The 22,835-nt window shown below is 27.4% G+C and overlaps 1 protein-coding gene across 1 annotated transcript in view; it reads left to right on the forward strand.

Annotated features, from left to right (window-relative positions):
* ttk (zinc finger and BTB domain-containing protein ttk) overlaps positions 1 to 22,257 on the forward strand; it is a 95,642-nt gene extending 73,385 nt beyond the window's left edge. Inside the window, exon 7 of the mRNA XM_075379639.1 lies at positions 21,204 to 22,257. Coding sequence (XP_075235754.1) covers positions 21,204 to 21,868 — 665 coding nt within the window. The 3' untranslated portion in view covers positions 21,869 to 22,257. The remainder of the gene's footprint in view (positions 1 to 21,203) is intronic.
* The last annotated feature ends 578 nt before the right edge of the window (positions 22,258 to 22,835 follow it).

Raw genomic sequence — 22,835 nt, forward strand, 5'->3', positions numbered from 1 at the left:
CCAGTAAATAGTTTTTCCCCTTAAGCCCTGAAGTATAATTATAGTTGTTTTAGTATATGCAATGATTTTTGTCTGACAGCAGAATTTGTTTCTTTTCTTTAATGGTTTAAGTTTCTGCGTCATTATTCTGTTCTATCTCAACAACACTGTTTTCTTTACTAGCTTATAATAATGACTATCGATCATCTACACTAAGAAATAAAAAGTTATATGATTGCACATTCTTTGCATTTTTCAATTTAATTTGCATTGTTCTGTTTCCTTTTAATATATTGTATTATTTTCATCACAAATATTACAAATTTTTCAATAGTTTAATTTTTAGAGTCGTGTCTCTAAAATCTTATTCATTACTGTTAATGTTATTTCATTAAATTTCTTGTCCTGAAAAAATTTTTTTGTTTATTAACAGTTTTTAAAATTCACTTTGGTTATTTTAATTTTAATAAATAATTTATTGGATATTAGTTTGGCTTTTTATGTAATTTCATAGTGGGAAATTGTATTCACACAATTCCACAGGTACAAGTAAAACTGTTTGCCATTCCACTAAACCTAGTAAAAAATCAGCTCCCTGACATTGTTAGAAAGAAGGTACTTGCCTGTTGCAACTGATGGAATCTAGATAGCGGCTGACCCAATTCCTCTCATCCAAAGCTTTATTTTAACATTTTTGATAAGCAATAAGTTCATGTTAAAATTTAGTATATTTTTTTCAGAAATTGATGAAATATTGCAAGAACTGAACATATGGATTGAAATATAGGCTGCTGTACACATTATTGTAGACTAATTGCAAATGCCTTAAAAAGTATACCTGAGATCGTAGATAGAAAGTTAATATAGGGTTTTTTCTGATATCCATGTTGGAGTGGTGGTACATCAGTCTTTCATCCAAGAGGTCTGGTTCAAATCCAAGTCGGGCTTAGCATTTTTTCTAACACTAAAAACATTTTTCATTCCATATTCTCATGCACAAGTTTTTATTTATCTGGTGAAATAACAAATTAAAATCAAATAAGGTAATTGAAAGAGGAAAATCTGTATATGGAAGCAATAAAATAATATTTCTGTCTATTTATTATTTTTGTAAACTAATTTTTTGATCATATCTAACTTTTTGAGATATTCAAAAAAGAAACAAAAAATATAACTTATGAAACTCTTAATAGAGGGGGAAGTATTTTGAGAGGACCAAAAAAATCATAGGAAAATTTTTTTTTTCAATCTTTATTTTGGAACAATCCATTATTGTTCACTGAAATTAAAATATAATGAATATATGCTTTGGCAAGATTGGTAATTAAATGTTATGTACTTCTGGGATGAAATAGTTAAAAATGAATTTTATATATATATATATATACACATATTATTTAGTGTTTCTAAGATGGTGGGCTGGCTATACTTTTTTGGATTCTGCTTGTAAAACTAAACAAAAAGTATCCTTAGAAAAAATTGCAATTTCTCCTCTGTTCTCCCCCTGTCTGCCATACTGTTATTTTTATATAAAAATTTATATATCTCATGATATAAATTCAAAAGGTTAGAAGCTTTTGGAATGTGATGCTGTAGGAGAATGTTAAAAATCAGTTGGGTGGATGAAATGACAAATGAAGAGGTATTGCGGAAAATTGATGAAGAAAGAAGAATTTGGAAAAATATAAGAAGAGACTTATAGGACATATTAAGGCATCCTGGAATAGTCGCTTTGATATTGGAGGGATGGGTAGATGGAAAAAATTGTGCAGGCAGGCAATGTTTAGAATATGTATAACAAATTGTTAGGACTGTAGGATGTAGAGGGTATATTGAAATGGCAACGACTGGCACTAGATGGGGAATCTTGGAGAGCTGCATCAAACCAGTCAAATGACTGAAGACAAAAAAAATATTTCGTTTGGATAGACGAATCACATTAATATTTGGTAAGCATCTTGGTAGTAATGTTTTAAAATTAGCAAAAAAAGACTTAAATACCTTTGCAAATTACAAAATGGTGGCCATGTTTATTTCTCAATCCATTACATCTCCATAAATATTAGTTTTATCAAAATTTATGTTATTTGCTAAAATATTAAGCTTTTTATTTTGAACAGAATGGCGATTTTATTTTTTAAATCAGTTAACAAATAGCAGAGTTATGGAAGAAACTTTATGTTGTAATTTTGTGTCTGTTTTCATGTCCTCCACTTTACATTTGATTAAATATTAATTGTTCTTATTTATTGTAAATTAGTATCATATTAAGTAATAATTTTCTCACAATAATTAGACCTAATAACTATGACACAAAATTACATCAATTTTCTCCCATAACTCGACTATTTTTTAACCAGTTTTAAAAAATAAATGTCTGTTCAAAATAAAAGCTTAGTATTTTAGAAAATATCATAAATTTTGATAAAAGTAATATTTATGGAGATATAACAGATTAAAAAATAAGCATTTTGTAATTTGCGAAGGTATTTAGGTCCTGTTTTTTTGATAATTTTATAACTTTATTATCAAGACACTTACCAAATATTAATGTGATTTGTATATCCAAACTTGAAATATAATTTTTTTTATAAAAATTACAAAAAATGGAAGAACGAAGGAGAAATTGTCATTTTTCCTAAGGATATTTTTTTTTTTTAGTTTTACAAGTAGAAAACGAAAAAAGTATTGCCAGCCCATCATTTTAGAAACACTTTGTATTTATTTATGTATGTAATATATATATGAAGAGGTTAAACAATTTTTTCATCATATTTATTTTTCACTAAGATAGATTAATCTGCTTTCATTAATTTTCTGTTCTCACTACGAAAATAATTTTTATATTTTCTCACAGTTTAATGTTACATTAGATTATGATCTAATGTAATGTTACATTAGATTAGATTATGATCTCTTTTCTATAATAGGTGTAGAAAATTATGTGAAGTAATAAAAATTGGTCACCTGTAAGATTCAAAATTTTACTTTACTTTAGTTATTTTTTAAGCTGTATACAAAGTGTATTGACCCAAAGTTGGTTAAAATTTTTAATAACCCCTTTAAGTGTTAATTGAAATTCCATAGAACTGCAATATTATGCATTTTTAAAATCAGCTCTTTATACAGTAACATACAACAGCATGTTGTTATGATGTCATTATTTAAAAATATTCCATGCTTTCCACCATTACTGCCAATTAATTATCTTGTGTTTTTAAATGAAGTAAAACTGCAATACTACACATATTTATTACACTGCTCGAAAAGTTCAGAGTCAACCTGACTGTACCAAAAAAAGGTAACTTCACTCGCTATTCAGTCTTTTTATAGAAATCCAAGGCAGTAAATGTAGTCCTGAGGCAGAATTTTCACCTTTCTGTAGAATCATTCCCCTTCCAGCTTCTGGAATATGCCAGCATGGCATAACAGATGGAACCAAAACTTTCACTGATAAAATTTCCACTGTATATACCATAGGAAGAAGGTATGAAGAATTAGAGAAGGGGGATATGATAAATGTAAAGTAAGATAATTTATCATCGTTCACAGGTCAAATCTATTTGTAAATATATTTTTTTTATCCCTTGATCACATAGTAAAAATCACAACCTATACATTCATTGTTTACTATGCTAATTTTTTATAACTTTAAGGGTCATCTGTAGTGGGGTTAGTGGTAGGTTTAAAATATCTATAGCTGTCAGAAACATATAAAAAAAAAAACAAATTGTCATTTTGTTGATGATAAAAAGGGTTTTCATGCTGTGTAATAACTAACAAAGATATTTTTATTTTATTTTTGGGTTAATGTGTTTTTTGTTTTTTTTAACTCGTATTTACCCCCATGGTCATGTCACAAAAAATCCCAACATCATGCTGTGTTTAACTCAGTGAGTTTAAGTACTGGTTTATCCGGAGGTACTTTCATCTGGAGATCCCAGTCGGGCATGGCATTTTCACATGCTATTTGTCATTCATCTTATCCTCTGCAGCAATACCTAACGGTGGCCCCAGAGGTTAAAAAAAAGAGGTACTGGTTTTTTAACATGACTTACATTGACCTTTTTCATATCCTGTGACTTCTAGAATGAAACACCATAAAGGTTGCTGGTGTGGTGGAACCATCAGATTGTAAAAATGAGGTTTATTATCTTACTCGGGATTTTTTATTTAGTTTACATAAAAATATATGAAGTAATGTATCATCAGTTTTTTCTTTAACATTATTTTAACTTTTGCATTTTTATGATAATTTGATTCAACAACTTGAGTGGCAGTTAAATCTCTCAACAGGTTTCTGCCAGTTATGAAAGTTTAGTTGTTTTATACTTCCTCCCTCTCCTCCCATACTGTTTAATTGACGAGACTAGCTCCCAACAACCATGTATATTGCTGTGCCAACAATCATATAAATTAGCACTCCTGAAATCCCTAAAATCTGTAATATCAGATTTTAAAGTTGATTTTTGATGCAGTTTTCATTAATTAACCAAAGTAGTGAATTTTTTCATTAATTAACTAAAATAGTGAATTTAAATTTAAAGCATTTACATTCTTAAATCATATAAAAATAATAATCAAATAGGTAAATAATTATATAAGCTAACATAAAAGCTTTCCATTCAAACCTAAGCAGTCCTATAATTATCTTGAAATTATTCAAATTTCTTTTATAAAAAGAAAAAAGGAAGAAAACTATAAAAGCATGAATGAACTATAAAAATTAACTTTTAACATGTAAGCGTACAGAAAAATAAACAACAAAAGTGGTACGTAGAGTGTAAATAATAGTTGCACTTTAGTAGAAATTAAATGTATGGGTAATTAATTATATTATTCCCTATATATTTTTTTTAAATATTACAATTATATTTAAGTCTACTGAAATTCACTGTATAAGAAGAATGTGTTGATGGTTTAGTACGGAATACAATCAAAAATTTTACCTGCTGCTTCTAGGCTAAAAAGCTATGATTGTTGTATTTTATTAGTGATCAACATCATTAACTTTCCGTTCATATTTGTTTTATTTATCTTAGCAAGTGATGACAGAGAGGAGTTAGTTTGTTTCATATATAATTTGTAGAAAGTGTAGATTTGATACAACCTTCCATCAAACCACAGTAAATTATATTAAACATCGTATTTGTAAATACGGTTTCATGACATAATGTATAATGTAAGATTTAAGTTTTACTGTTGATTAATTCATTAATTAAACAAATTGATTAAGTCATTTAATTGCAGTAACCAGAGGACGCTGTGTAGAAGCAACTCTTAATACTTGAAATAAAATAATTATCGTTATTTGAATTTTTATAGTTCAATTATAGAATCTGTTTGGCAATTGATTGGATATTTAGCTTTGAAAGCATTATGGCAATATCTCCCTGCTATTGGCTGTGATTGTATATCTACCTGGTAGACCATACCTGATGGATGCAGGATCAGCTGTCAGTTCAATAAGTTATATGCTATTTTGGTAATATTATGTCATATTTGAGTTGAAAACCATATTCACCAAGATTCCTAGTTGCCCAACTCCTGAACACTTTCAGTATGTCTATTTGAGAGATGTGTAAATCAACTCTGTTTCTAGTGGAGTTCTGCATGCAGAAACAGATTTTTCAGCAACAAAACCGGTTCAGCAGCCCATTGTAGGCTTTTAGAAAGGCCATATGTATCTTAACACAGTCATCTTGCTCCGGCCAACTCACAACACAAGGCAGTAAACACACTGTAGTATTCAACCTAACCTAGTTTAAGGAAGCTTGGTCTGGCTTGCGGATATGCCAGATAGAGGTCACTATTCAAAAAAATCAGATGAAACATGAGACAAACTGAGCAGCGATGAGCCCATTCTAAATTTGAAAGTTTATTCTTCCTGCCTGCTCTCAGTTATAATTACAATTACCTCCACAAGTTCAAAACTGAATTTCACCAGACACAGAAAATAAATTAATGTTATGTATCAAGAAGCAAGGATGCTAACAGCCTTAAATGTTATCATATATTTGTTGGATTTCAACATGTCTGTAGTTGAGCCGTGTAATCCTCTGCACAGGTTTGGGCTTCACATAGACCCAATTTGAACTGTGATAACACAAACATGACCAAAATGGTGTATTTTCATGTTAAAGTTTTTAATCCCTTCCATTAAATTACTGTAGCATACAACAAACCAACAGCAGGTTTCCTCACTGGATTTTTATATATATGTGCAAAGTTTTGATTTACGTTTTCTGTCTGGCCTCTTTTTTTGCTTTCTTATCTGTAGATGTCGGTATTCTGTACCTTGTTCTGTTTAAGATAATTTTACTTATAAAAGTACAATTTACTGCCTTTTGATAGGTTTTTCTTTTTTTACTAAATATGATATATAATTAATTGTTTTTTTGTGATTGTAATATCAAAAACTCCTCATCTTTTTTTGTAACTTAAAAGTGAGTTACATTTGTGGTCAATAATTGCTTTACATGTATAACTTTTTTATCTTTATTATCAATAATTTTTTTTGTTTATTATCTTAGTGAACTGAAATAGTTTTATATCAATGTGAAATTTTAATATAATATCACTTGTAAATATTTATATTTTTTTTAATAATTAATTCATCAAATATGATAATATATCATTAGCTATTTTATGTAAAATTCAAAATGCCATAATTTTGTATAAATATTATTTAATAATATTCTTAATCCTAATAGAAGAATAATGTTAAAAAATTATTATTTTAAAAACACAACAATTTTTAGCTTATAAGATAAAACAGTGCCTGTTTTAAATTAAAATTATTATTATTACCAGTACACAAAATCAATATGTTGTTAAGTGTTATAAGTGGGAACTTTTTTACTGAAAATATAATATAAATTTATATTATTAAGATAATCCTTTTGCATATGATTTTATTGTTGCAAGAATAAATAAAATATGATGTTAGTTTATTTTAATTTATAATTGAATTGGTGGATTTTTTGTTTGGAGGGGGGGAATTATCCATTTCCTTTAGAAGATACAATTTAAACATGTACATATTCTAAATCAGTGCCATGATAATATTGTTAATATATAGTTTTGTTTTTCTTCTGTTTTGTGGTGGTTTGTTTTTGTTTTGTGGGATATGGGAATTTTAAGGTGTTTTTGTTTGGTATTTTTTCTAAATAAGATTATTTCATTTGAATTATTAAAGATAATATATTCAATTTTGACAAATTTTCAGTAGTTTTTCTTATACAATAAAATCTATTATGGTTTTGCATTATTTTATTTTGTAGTACCATTTCTGTTAATGATTTCTGTGATAATTAAGGATCACACCCTTTCAACCTCCCTAATTGTAGGTTTCTTAACCAGGATGACTGTGCTACAAATTAATTTTACCGGTTGGAAGAGAAAGTACTTCATAGATACTAGGAATTGCCAGTCCTTGATTGCCACAATCTGTGCTGGTTGGTCATGGCTGGTATTAGTCTAATATGTCTACCATTGTGTTCAATGTAGGTACATTCTTGAGCAGATTTTGCTAGTTTGTGCGAGGATAGTGTGGATTTAGTAAAATAGTTAGGTTTTAAGGGACACAGATAAGACATTTTCTGTAATTTTTTCCCCCCTTGAATTCCATTGTAGTTTTTCTTAAATACAAACTAGGACAGGTTAAAATCATTAGATAAAATGCCAAAAACTATTTAGAATAATTTTTTTTTTACATTGCCAATATTGTTTGATATATCAAACTAGTTGTTAATCAAATTTTGTAAAAAAAAAAGGATATACAAGTATTTCAATTTTTTAGTGGACTTTTTTTTCTAGTTTATAGGTGTTTAGACACAGTAAAAAGCTCAAAGATATATTTTGTTCATAATTCAGTTATTGTACCTCATGATGTCTTTTATATTCAAAACTTGTTATAGTTCATTTTATTACAGAAAGTAATATTCGTAATATTAAAATTAACTACAGTCTTATTACATAAACTGAAAATGAAATTTTTTTAATGCAATTGAAGCGAGATCTCAATGTTGCATCATGATAATGTGTTCACATATTTAAGTATCATTTTTAAATAATGATTTATCATGAATAATTTGGTTATGTTAATGTATTGTCATATGACAAATTTTATTACCTAATGTTCCCTTTATCATTGTGACTCTTTAAAAATTGCATTATATTATGCCAAAGATTTTAATGTATTTCAGAAAGAGGGATAAATTTTAATTTATAAACTTGTATACCTTTTCAGAAATTCTCAATTTATTTCTATTGTTTTTAACATAATTATTGTGTATTGATTTCTATTAAAGTGCATTGAAATGTATATTTTTGTGAAGAGGGAAAAAAATGGTTGTTTCATTTTTAAAACGAGTTTAGATTTTGATTGCGTTGTTATTTTTAAGGTTCTAAAAGTTAATTTTAATTTTCTTAATATGGTTTTTTTATATTAACTGCTAAAAACAAAACAAAATGCTGAATAAGTTTTTTTGTAGGTGACGTGATAATCTTTGTGTTTTTTGGAGGAGGGTTTAAAAAGTGTGTCAGATAAAAAATCTTGTTCATTATCTATCTATATGAAAACAATTTTTTTTTCCTTCAATGAGTTTTATATGTTTTGGTGAAGGGGGTTATTGTTTAATGAAGATAATTAGTTACTGATAAAAGCCTGTTTACAGAGCAATATTGCTTTGAAGGTGTAATACCATCCTTAGAGAAGTTATTCTGTTTTTTGTTATTCATGGATTGTAGAAGAAGAAAATTTATTTATGTTACTTATTAAAAATTATTAGTTTTAATTAATTATTTTAACAATTTTAATAACAGTCATTGGTTAATAGTTACCTTTAATTTTATTTTACAAATGTTAACTACTATGATTTATTATTATTGTTGTTGTTGATGTTGTTATTATTAGTTATAATGTGTTAGAATATTATTAAAGTTATAATTCTGTATAATGTTGTTATAACGGGTTCTTATATATACATATGTATATGCCTATATATACATAAACTACATTTTATTACCATTGTTTATATTATATTGTTTATGTTGGGGAAATATATAACATATTGTTTATATTTATGTATAATTGTTATTATATATTTTTGTTAATTATGTTTAATTATGTAATTGTGATTATAATAATTTAGTTTGTTATTGATTAAATGGTATAACTTAATTAAAAATTGAAATTTCTTTTATACCTTTCCTTTTATTTTAATCGTGTGAAAATAAGTTTCCACTGTTTATTAAACTTTTACTATTTTTGACTATTGCTATTGTTGATTTCAACAATTCAATTATTTTTAACAATTTCAGGTTGGACCCAATTAGAATTCAGTATTTTCGTCAACTGCAGTGTTTTATGAATTTATAGGAATTAACATTGAATTGCTTAGGTTTTATTGTATTTTCATAATTGTTTTATTATATTTCATTTTATAAGTCTAATTACACCAAAATGTGTAGTTTCTTTAATTTAATTAACAAAAAGTTGTAAAATATGTGCTTACATTTTAATCTGAAATTATTTTTTAAATCATATATAAGTTTTTTCTTGTTTATGATAGTAATGAATTAGTCCAACTAAACTTTCCCAAATCCTCAGTTAAAGTTGACAACTTTGCCTTACCTGTGATGGTAAAATGTAGAAAAATACTTTTTTAATGTTGCTTATAGGAAATGCTGCTGTACAGAATAAATTATTTGGATCTTTATTTGTATTCTATAAATGGTGGCCTTTATTTATTAATAAAAATATATAATTTGAACTTATTACAAATTTTTTTTAACTAGTGAAATCAAAAACTGATTAAAATGAATTCTTCTTCATAATTGTTCCATAAATTTATTTGATTTTCATCATTACTTGGCTCTTTGAAATCGTGGTCATGAAATGAAAATCAGCATATGTATTTATTACATATTAAACCTTAAGAATTCTTTTCTTAGAATATTCTTTTTTATTTACTTTGATAAGAACAATCAGAATTATACACCAAAAGATATTTATGTTCAGTTCTGTATGTATTTATTAAATGAAGATGTTTATTCCTTAAAATTAAAAAAAAAATCTGTTATACTGTGAAAACCAAGAATGTGTATGATTTATTCTATTGCCTTCGCATTACATATAGGATGTACGCCGATGTATAGAACTTACCATATTAATAGATAATTATAATTAATATAATATTAATGACATTAACGAGTTAATTAATAGACAATTTAGGAGATAATTCAACCTGCATGTTGTAACAAGTGCACATATTCTGAAGATAAATATTAATAGGTATATTTGACATAATAAATTTTACTTTTTCTTGTAGCAATTGGAATAAAAAGTGTAATCCCTATCATCTGGATCCTATCCCCTAAAAAAAAAAATTATATGTTAACATAAAATAAAAACCATAGGGATTTAAAATATTTACATATTTATTTAGTATATTTAGAGTTGTTTTACTGTAAAAATAAGTTGTGAATCCTTTATCAGATGAAAGTAGTTAATTTTTGTTTTCTCTATGATTTAAAATTCCAATTTTTATTATACATTTAAATAACGAATTACAGTTTAGCTGTCCATTATAGTTAAAATTTAGTCGACATTTATAACATCTGATCCATATAGATTTACAGACTGAATCAGAATGTGCTTCTGTGTTGGAGACGTATAACAAAGAGAGTTGTTAAGTGTTGATTAATATTAAAATTTATATACGTGTATATTTTTCTTCTTTTTTTTTGACTAAAATGTGCTGTACGATCTTCTGTGAAGAAAGAAATAAGTTCATCATTACTTGTTTCATGTTTTAAAAATCTCTTCTAAAAGGTAAGTTATTTATTGTCTTTTTATTATTTTGTCTTGATAATTTGTTTTATGTAGTAAATTAAGATCAGCTTCAAACATTGACATGACCAAGTATGTGATTTTTAGAGACATATCAAAAATCAGTATTATCAGACATATTAATAAGCTAATTTGTTAACATTATTTTTTTTTTGTTCATCCAAATTCTATTCCTTTTAAACAAAATGAAAAGATATGTTCATTAAGTTGCATTGTCAGTTTAGAAAAATAATTATTCCATGCCACACTTCCTAAGGAAAATAAGAATCGAGGTGATTTTCCATATTCCTTTTTAATTAAGCATTGTTGTTGGCATAGCAGCGTTGCCCACTGAAACAGTGTGACATCTCACCCTGTTCACTATTGGGACTGATAGTGTATGTAATTATGTTCACATAATTACATACATAAGTTTTTTTTACGTAAACTTATTACTCTGTAATTTATATATATCTAAGCTATAAAAAAAATTTGGCGTACAGAAGGTACCATTTATTTTACTGAGAGGAAGACATTTCAGCTATATTTTGTTTTTTTTCTTTTTATTTTAATAATCATAATTGTTCCTGTACATTTTCTGTTGGTCTACATCATGTTATTGGGTTTTTTTTAAATAAATACATGTACCATATAAATACATGTACATTTCCTGAGTCAGCAAAGCTATAATAAATATAATTCAATTTGCTTGGAATATCATATCTCATGTATAATCAAAAAAATTTGAGACCAGGTGGTTTAAGCAAAAAATTACTGTACTTGAAGCAATGCATTGTTGTATACACTGCTTCTAAATATTTAAGCGCTTTCATCGCAGTCAGGTATACAATTCAGTCAGGTGCATAATTTCCATTCCATATTCCCACACAAGCTTCAAAGTTATGTGGTAAATTAATGATTAAAAATATAGGGATATAAAATAATCAGCAGTTACTCAAAACCTGATAGTCCAATATTATTATTAAGTATATTTTATTGAAATTAAGTTACTTAACCAATTGGTTGTTGAAGCCAAGAGTTATTTTTACAAATTAAAGAATAAATGGTTATTAAATTTTGATTTAGTTTATAAAAAGTATCGCTGTTTTTATTACATTAATAGTTGTTTGTATATTGTTAATAATATATAGAAGGAAGAAATTAAGTTTTATTTTGGTATAAATTCTTCAAGATCAACCATGTTAGAGCAATCATCTCGTATGTTTTTTAAACTGCTTCATTTATTGCAAAAAAAGGATGACTTCTATTAGATTTTTTTGTGGATTTGTTGGTATAAGTTTTTTGAATAACGAGCATTGTTGAAAACAAATATACTTATTGCTACTTTTTTCAGAATATACACAGCTGGAATTTCTCAACAAGCGAATATAGCATCATGCGATAGAACATATTTGGAAACGTTTGGAATAGAACATAAATGTATAATTTAACAGATCTTAAAAACAAGAATCTAAAAAATAATATTTTTCTTTTATCAAAACTTAGTTACTTTAAAGATTTTTATAGATAAGAATAGGAGATTGACTTTATCTAGTGGGCTTTTCGCCCTTCTAGGTTGGCATTTTGTACAATAGCCAGATAAGAAACAAAATTCTTAGACACAGTTCCGCAGGCATAACAGAGAGAAATCACCATACTAAGTCTTTATAAGAAAACTTCTGTCTTGTTGGCTACTAGAATGTGCTGTGTAATACACTACTGGTAGTATCAACAGCTGAGCCAGTTCTAAAAACATTCACTCGAAGGAAGAAGGATTAGTAGGGAAGATGATCATTTCACAGGAGACTGCCTCTGATTAGGATAATTTACAGTTTTGTTCATCTCTGAAGTGATTGTGCAACCTTGTGATATAGTTGTATGTACATCTATTCTTAAAGTTGTATATTTTTTAATATGTCTCTTTGTATACTCTCTAAAAAAAAAAAAAAAAAAGTAAAAATTTCTTAATTTAGTTGACATCTCAAGACAAATGTTTATCCTACCATAGTAAATATGAGTGGTTCCTGTATTAATACTTTTTGACTAATTGAGTACAAAATCTTTGGGTTGTAATTTTTTTTTGACTGAATTTTCAAACTTCAGTAAATTTTAAAAACTCATTTCATGTAGTTATAAAATTTAATACTTTATTGAATTCAAAATTTATTTCTCAAATCATAAAATAAACTGGTGTACTTTGGTGGTTGGGTTTCAGTTAACCATTCACTTAGGAGTAGTCAGCTATGTTTGTACAAGACTACACGTCATGTCATACATATTATTTTCATCTCATTGGACCACGGAAGTTTTGCTTATTTTTACAGTTGAACAGATTGCTATGTTAAATTAGGAATAATAATAATGAAAAAATTAATCTTTAAATAAGAGTATTAGAAATTTAAAAAATATATAGGCCTAGAGGAGTACTGCAGACTTATATATATATGTGTGTATGTGTACTTCAAATCAGTAAGTGTACTCTAAAATATATTTAAGATTTATTTCTGAACTTTGGATTAACAATGGGTTAATTAGTTTTTTAATATTAATTTGTGCCTTTTCTCTAGTTTTTGAAAGTAAAGTTTGATTGGTCTTGACTGTTTTTGAAGCTGATATATCTTTATCCATTAGTGAATATATTTAATCTCAGTTATACCAAGAAAAATAAAAATATACATGAAACCTTTACTCCATTAACTGTTACTAAATATAAAATTATGATTTTTTTAAGATAGCTAACTGATAAAAGTAATTTTATATTTTGTTATATTGTAGAAAACTGCTAAGAAGAAGCATTGATATCCACTAATTATCATAACTTCAAATTTTGTATGTAATCCCTAATAAAATATTCATATTCGTATCAGATTTTTACCGAAGATTCTAAAAATTTGTTGAAGAAAGCAGTTTTACTAAATTACAAGAGTTATTCAATAATTAAGATAAACATATAGTCATTAATATATGTTGTTCTTGGTTATTTATTATTCTAAGATTAATTATCCCCCTTATTTATTTTACCTATATTTTAACAAAAAAAAGAAAAAAGTTCTTTTTGGTGTAATTTCTCTTCAGGAAATCTGTTTATATATGTTTTATAGAATGAACCAAAAGATATGCAACCCAGTAATTAATATTCTTAAAATGTCTTTATTAACTTAATATACTCCACTGTATTTTGTAGGTGAATGAAAAGTATTTGTATTTGTTTATTTCTCTCACAATAGATGCAGGAAATGTATAGCATCTGCTGCTACACGTGCCTCAACTCATTTCTTCATGTTAGTTGCTACTTTTCAAAAGGTTGTTACACTTATACGAGATATTTTGTCTTCGATGTTGTGCTTGAGTTGGTTGATCGTGTGAGGGTTGTTCTTATAGACATTATCCTTAAGATATCCCCAAAGAAAAAAGTCAGGATAAAGTTAATCTGGCGATCTAGGCGGTCACAATCCACGAGAAATTATGCGTTTCCCAAAGAACTCGTGCAACATTATCGTTATGCTATTTGCTGTGTATGCCATTGCACCGTTTTGTTCATCTGCCTTTAACAGTGACACAAATTGCATTATGATGTCCTGGTAACATTCAGCTATTATCATTTACATGAAAAAGATTGGACTTATAATTTTTTTCTGCAAAATCGCACAACAAATTCCAACATTATGTGAATATAATGGGATCTTATGGAAAATGTGAGGGGGTTCTAAACTCCAGTATCTGTCGTTCTGGCTGTTTACGTATCCAATTAACATGAAACCGTGCTTCATCAGAGTAGAAAACATAATCCAACACCCGAGCACTGCTGCGAATAAAATTTTATAAGTCTTTTCCCCTATCAGGTTCTTGAAGCTCATGTACAACATGAATGCGATACAGATAGAGTTTCGGCTTCTTTATGGCTCTGCGAACACTCCATAAGACATTCTGGTTTGTTGAGACAGTTTTTGTATCTACTTTCTTGGTGACTGTAGCAAGAATACGCGGATACTTTCCAAGGATGCATCACTTAAAACCATTGGTAGGCTGGATTGTTTACATTGATCCACATTACCGGTTTCTCTAAAACAAGCGACTACACGCATGAAATCATTGATTTATTAGGCTTCCACAATTTAGGAAAGCTACCTTAAAGTCTTCCTCACATTTTAAGAATGACTACAATTTAAAGTAACTTTCAACAATGAACGCACATTCAGCCTGGAGGAAACACATGTTTGTCTGCTCACACAGCTTACGCACCACTGTAATAAAAAATTATTGCTTTGTTATCGTGTGCTAGTCTTATACCATAAGGTCACCTGGCCAACACATTTCCACCAGTAAAAACTAAATTTCCCTCTGCAGTATGGTTTTGAATTTAGGGTTGCATATTTTTTGACTCACTCTGTGTGATTTATAATGCATGTGAATATGGTTACAGTGGTATCAGTTATATACAATAGAAATAAAATTATTTCTATACTTTTTTGAAAAAAAAATTTATAATTCTATTACTAATTGTGATTAACTAAGATCAATGTTTTAGGGTAGTTGCATTTTTTCTTTTATCCAAAATTTTTTGGATTCAAATATCAGTTGATCTATAATTTTTTCATACGCTATGAAATTCATTTCATCATTAAAAAAATTGATATGTAGTGAGCATGCAGTTATTAAAATAAATAACTTTTTTTAAATGTATAGTAAATACTATTGTTTATTTTATTATTATTCTATAATTACAATTAATTTATGCATTTTTTTTTCCAGACTGAGTGGATATTAACTAAATGCAGGTCAGTTGATGTTAAAAGTTTTTGGAGCAAAATAGATGTTGTTTAGCACTTTTACCAAGTAGTTTGCAGAAGAAGATTTTTATTTTTACTACTTTATTGGCTGTATTTTTTTCTACTTTAGTTTGAATTTATTTTATTGATTTTCTTAAATATAAATTTTCATATTATAATTATTTTGTGGAACCTAGACTGTAGCAAATATTCTGTTTTTCATTTAAAAATGTTTAATTTTCTGTTATAAATTATATTTTTCAAAACTAGTAAATTAGTTTTACTGTACTAATTTATATTATTATTATCATCTCTTGTAGTGATAGTACTAAATGTGCTAGGATTTTGATTTTTAGTTCATTCAGTGTTATAAAATACAGGCTTTTTTCCCCAAAAATCAAATTGAAATAAAAAATTGCCCTAATTTTTTAACACAATTTATGGTCAGAAAATATAATATAATTGTGCTAGTAATTCGATTTTACATTCGTTAATACTTTTGTATGAAGCCATAGGAAATTCATACTTCATTCAAAGAATGTATAATAATGTAATGATATTAATTGTAGGTTAGTGTAAAAATAGGACAGCCTTTGTGCAGTAAAGAAATTTACTGTTATCACATATATCAGTGTAGGAATGAGAAAGAAATATTTGTATGAGTATAGCATTGTATGGCAGCAGACATGGATAATAATAGGAAAGCCAAAAATGCAACAAGTAGAGGCATTTGAAGTATGATGTAAGTGAAGTGATTTATAAAATTTGAAATTAAAACCCTTTTAAGCTGATCAAAGAAAAGAAGCCTGTGACAAATTTTTACTACACAAAAAATTAGGTCTGTTGGTCAAAAATATTTTGGCACCAAGAATTGGTTAATTTAGTAATAGAACGAAGTGTAAAAGATAAAAACTATAGAGGGAAGACAAAGATTAGAATTATGGAATGAAAATAATTGAATGAGAGCGCCTAAAAAACAAAAATAATAATGAAATTTAAGGATAAGCACAGAACTAAAAGGAATGAAGAACATTAAATAAGCCTTTTAAATGAGTGATGGAAAAAAACAATTTACAATGGTTTTTTTGTTACTGCAGTTACAGTTTGTTGATATAACAAATACTTCTTGAGGTTTCATAATATAAAAGTTCATCTGTATTTTTACTGATAAATTATCTTTATTTTTTCAAACAGCATCTCGGCCTTTCATCCAGAGGTCCCCAGGTTCGAATCCTAGTTAGACACAGCATTTTTTATATGCTACAAATTTTCATTTCATATTCCCATCACAAGCTTCAAGTTTATATGGTGAATTAATCATTAAAAACATCTTATTTATTTTTATTTCTTTATTTCAAAAAATATAATTATTATTTTATTTATGTTTATTTATCACTGTATTTAATGTTATTTTTTGTTCTTTTTTTGTACGACACGTTTTTATTTAATAAAGTTTCTCTTGATGTTTTTATTTTGTGTGATCATTAAATTACATTTGTTTCAGTAGATATTGTGGCTTTTATGTATATATATATATATATATATATATATATATATATATATATATATATATATATTTAATTGTGTAAATTATAATAAAGCACGTTTATTATAAATATTTATTTTGTTTATAACTATTGATGTGGTAGATTTTTTTAATTTGCTTTCTGTGTGTATCAGAGTTGTGTATTTTAGTTATAAGTGTTGCATTATATTTGCTGAGACAGATGTCATGTACAGGATGTCATTCCCGTACAGCAGAAACGATTATCTTATATTAATAATTTTAATGTTAGCTACTTCTCAAATGAATATTTTAAATCATAATTATATGGATTTTCAAATCAAGAAATTCCTCATGTAATCTTGGAGAAATCAGATTTATTTAGTTTTGATAAAGACAGATGTGTTTCAAAATGTCCTCAGAATAAATTTAACCTGATCCAAGTGATGTATTAATAAATTATAGAGCACTGCTTACTTTAAGAAATTGATAAAATTATTTCATTTAATTGAGATTAAGTAAATGATTAACATTCATGCCTTTGATCTAGTTTTCATCCAAAACAATAAATTTATCAGTGTTTAATGATAATACAACAAAAAATATATATGTAAAAGGTGATATTTAAGTATGGAAATAGCTTTAAACTGCTTATCTGTGAGGTATTTGGAGGCATAAAAAATGGGGGTTTTATATAATTAAAAAAATCTACATTTGGTGGGTTTTTAACTTTTGTCTTCATCTTGGATCCACCATATTGAATCAAACTTAATTTTTTTAAATAGGAAGGTGGACATATGACACGATTTCAATTTAAAATTTTACAAGAAAAACATTGGTAAAACCCGTTTTTCTGTTAATTCTTTCATTATTGAGTTACAAGCATTCAAAGTTGCAATGACAGAAAAATTGTGTTAACAATAAAACGAGCTAAAATGTATTGTATGAACAATTTGATTACATTTTACATTAATTATGCATACAACAACGAATTTTTAAACTGCTATAATATTGATAGTAATAAATAATAATTAACAACACAACAACAAATTAAATGGCTGTTTCAACTGATTACTTTAAATATTAAAAGATTTATTTTATAATTTTAAATTTCATTGAAATAAATTTTGAAAGTATACTACTACTAATTCTACAATAATCATTCAAAATGTTTCCCCCTTTACATCTTGGCAGTATCCTAACCTCAAGTAATATTTCTTTATAATTTCTTGTATCATGTCTGGTGGTGCACAAGTAGATTCATCAATTATTCTTCTTTCCAATTCATTAATGTGTGCAGGTTTTGTTTTGCAAACATATGTTTTAGATACCTTCAAAAAAAGTAATTTAGTGGAGAGAAGTCTGAGAACTTGGCAGGCCATTCTGTACCTCCTTTATGACCTATCTAGCGATTTTGAAATTGGTCATTTAAAATTAGCCGTGCCCCATTTTGTTAAAACCATACATTATTTAATTTTTTTCTAACAGTTTCCCAGATATTTGGTAAAATCTTATTGGCCAACAAGTTACAGTAACAATCTCCTGTAAGATTGTTATCTAACATAAAAGGCCCTACTACACAATGACCGATTCCCACCCAAACGTTCACTTTCCTGAGGGTGCTATGTATGAGCTTCCAACATCCATCTGGGATTATTTTCACTCCAACACTGACAGTTCTGCTTATTCACATGGCCATTTAGCATAAAAGTTGCTTCATTAGTAAATATTATTAAATTTAGAAAATTTGCATTAATTTTTGCATTATAATATCACAGTACTTAACTCTGCAGTCAAAATAATTTTCTGAAAGTTTTTGCATCTGGTGTAAATTATAAGGCTGAAATTTATTTGTTTTAAGAATTTTGTGAATTAAAAGAAGACTAATGTCATGTCTAACAACAGCTTTCTGAATTAATGAAGGAGAGTCTTCAACAAAGGTCTGCAATACATGTAATGACTTTGCAGCAGTTGTGACTGTTCTCGGTCTACGGTGTAAGGATGATTCTTTACAGTACCGGTTTCTTCAGATCGCTGTACTGTCTTGATCACAGTCCATTTATTTTTTAGTTCTCTGTTTGGAAATCTATTATTAAATAATCACATATCCCTTGTAAAGGCTGAACTCTAAAACCATACTCATACATCATCAACAGATTTATTCTGTTGGTTTTACTTAAGAAGGCAAAAAACAAATTTAAACCGTTAGGCCTGCAACTAAATTTTTACAAGCACTATCATATTTTACCGTTATAAGTAAAGTAAAAAGGTGAAATAAGGAGTTAATAAGTTGCATTGTTTCAACGCAATACAAACTGCATTGTTGTAAGTTTCCAGCTGATTTGTTCATTTACGATAAGAAACAAATATCAGCTGATATTAACAGTGGAAGTTAATTTTTATTTAGAAAATAATATCAGTTGTAATTGTTTAATTTTTTATTGTGTTGTTAATTATTAGTTATTGTTTATTATCAATATTATAACGCTGTTTAAAGTTCGTTATTGTATGCATTATTAATGTAAAATGCGATAAAATTGTTCATACAGTGCATTTTACCTCATTTTATTGTTAACACAATTTTTCCATCATTGCAACTTTGAATGCTTATAACTCGATAACAAAGGCATTAAAGGTTTCACTTTTGTTTTTCTTGTAAAATTTTAAATTGAAATCATTTTTTTTAACTATGTAGAACTCCATTTCTTTCTGCCTCTAAATACCTTTCAGATATGCAGTATAAAGATGTTTCTATAGTTGAAATATTACCCAGTATATATATTTATATATTAATATAGAAAAAAAGTAGATATTATAATAATAATCATTTTCTTACATGCTCTAATATCCAGTTGAGGGTCTGGCTAAACAGTTTGATTAAATCATTTGGAAACTTCCACATATGCCACACAATACCAGAGGTATGCAAGGTTCTTTTAGAATCTGTTCTTGAATGATTGTTTGATTTCTGGAGGAAACTTTTTTTTACTATATATTTAAGTTGATAGACTTAAAATTATATATTAATAATGGTTACATTTTATCTGAGTAAAATTGTCCTGATCTTTTAAGGAATTATATATAGTATGAGTACTGACTGCCTGGAGGTGGCTTGAGTTTTTATCAGAGTGAAGTTGTTTCTCTTATGTAGGCCAGACAAACCCATTCTGAGGATGCCAGATCCTGTAAGCAGTGCATCTGTGGTTTGATCTATTTGAAAAGCTTCCTTTGAAGTGTGAAGTTTCTCTAGTTTTGTTTAGTAGATCTGAAATAAGATTAATAAATATTGTATTCAGGTATCGTAATCTCTAAAATGTAAGAAACTTTTAAAATTGTGGAGTTTGTATAATTTGTCTCACAATTTGAGACGGTCAGCAATACAGAAGTATTTAATTGCCATCCATAAAATATTTCTTCATTAAATAATAAATTTGACTCTTTTTCTGGTTTTTGGTTTTATTGTACATATATTTTTTCAGATTACTGTAAAAATATTAATTTGTAGTAAATATATATACATATATTTCCTACCATAAAAATAGAACTATAAATGGATAGAAAATAATATTTTACAATAGCATTTAGTTTTTATCAGAATTGAAATAAGTATAAGTAATTTTTTAAAAAACGTTAAGAATTTTTTTTTAAATGTAAAATTTATGTTTAAGATTTATTTATATTCAAGTCAATAGTGCCACACATGGAATCTTAACAATAACATCTCTTTATGTAGCTTATATACTGTATGATTTCCAGCATGATACATGACATTTACTTTGAATAAATAACTGAAATATTAGTTTTCACATTTTTAAGTTGGTCGGTAAAGATTTAAAATTTTTATCACCTGGATAAATATGTGAATTCAGGATTGTGGTATTAGCTTTTTTTTTTTTTTAGATAAAATTTACTTACTCGTCAGGAGGTTGAGTTAATGTAATTGCTGTAGATTGATTATATTACTGATTATTATAAATATATTAATATACAGAAGCATAGTAGAATTTATCATGTTTGTTGATTGTATATTTTTTAATTATTTTTATTAGATGTTAAAAGTGCCATAATTTAAATTTTTAATTGTAATTTTCTATTATTTTTTAATCTGTTGTTTCAGATCTTCCAATGTTACGTTTGGTACCACGAGCTGATTTGATGCCTAAAAATGAAGAAACTGGAAATATACGAGGCCCTGGTGGGGATTCCACTGGTACAAATCAAGGCAGTGGTGTTAACACTACTAGTAGTATTGTAAGCAGTAGTGGCGCAACCAGTATGAGCGGTGGTAGTATTGTAATTAAATCCGAAGGTGACAACGATAATAATAATGATTACGTTGCTGATGGTGAAGCTGCAAAGTGTTCGCCTGCACCAAATCTGTTTGGCGTCTGTTTCTCTGAGCCGCCTCCAACCAGACCTGCTCCAACACGTAGAAGAATCCGTAGAAGAGCGACTTCATCATCGGATCCGGCCGAACAGCTAACAGAAATGTCTGTCAGAGGTTTAAATTTATTCCGGTATGCGAGTTTATCAGAAGGCGTTTATAAATGTATGGAATGCGCAAAGTCAGATATTCTTAAGACGTTTAAGAATAAATATAGTTTTCAAAGACATGCATTCCTTTATCATGAAGGACATCAACGTAAAGTATTCCCTTGTCCTGTCTGTGCAAAGGAATTTTCTAGACCGGATAAAATGAAAAATCATATGAAAACGGTTCACGATTGTTTCATGCCTAAAGATTGTGTATTCCCATCAGTCGGTTTTTATTTACCACCATAACAGTTGCGATAGTGATGATGATAGTAATAATTATTCTTGTTATTACTATATAATGAACACCACATCGCATATATGATGAATGTATGCCGTTGATCTCAGCTGTTCACTCACCAGTTGCTTGGATCCTTATTCCACTTATTTGTTGTTGAAAATAAAAACTGGTATTTATTATTATTGTTTACAGTTAATATGGAATAATAAATTCATTCCAAAGTAACAATAATTGTTAATTTATAAGTTTTTAATTTTGTTTTTCTTATTGTTGTCAGAAATTTATAGTTTATATACAAAACATAAATTAATAGAGGCATTTATCTTTATTCAATTGAACTTTGCATGTACACGTCTTTTTGTCAGTAAAACATGTACGGTTGTGGTGGTGGTGGTGATGATGAGATAATAGTATTTTTTCTTGTTCTCACTTAAGTGTTAGAATTTTGGCATAAATATCTGTTTTAATTTACCTGATTTATTTATATTAGCTTTAATTTCTGTGATTAAGTTCTGTAGATTTCACATAAATGTAGGAAGAGAAGAAAGAACTAATATTTTACTGAAAAGTAATAAATAACAAAGTTCTACTTGTAAAAAATTAATTTAAAATTAATTATATTGAATATAATGTGTTGCAGATTAATTTTATTATAAAAGTGCTCTGTATGCGTAGTATTGTTACTATTAAATAACTTTTTCTCCCCCTAGTAAGTTTTTATGAGGAAAATTTTGTTTATCATACATATTTTTTGTTCACTTTTCTGTGAATTTTAATTACGAATTCAACCCACATTTTCTAAGGCATTATTAACAAATTATGTGGTGCTCAAATTGTATTTCAATTTATTAGAAATCATGGTTTTTTTTTATGGTTTGTAAATTTAACATGATTCCAGTTACTGAAGCAATATTCTTAAATATGGAATATTTTTCCTATTCCTGATCCCAATGATGTTAAAAACTTTTAAATAAT

Source organism: Lycorma delicatula, chromosome 12 (genome assembly GCF_047948215.1).
Source record: "Lycorma delicatula isolate Av1 chromosome 12, ASM4794821v1, whole genome shotgun sequence".
NCBI classification, from domain to species: domain Eukaryota; kingdom Metazoa; phylum Arthropoda; class Insecta; order Hemiptera; family Fulgoridae; genus Lycorma; species Lycorma delicatula.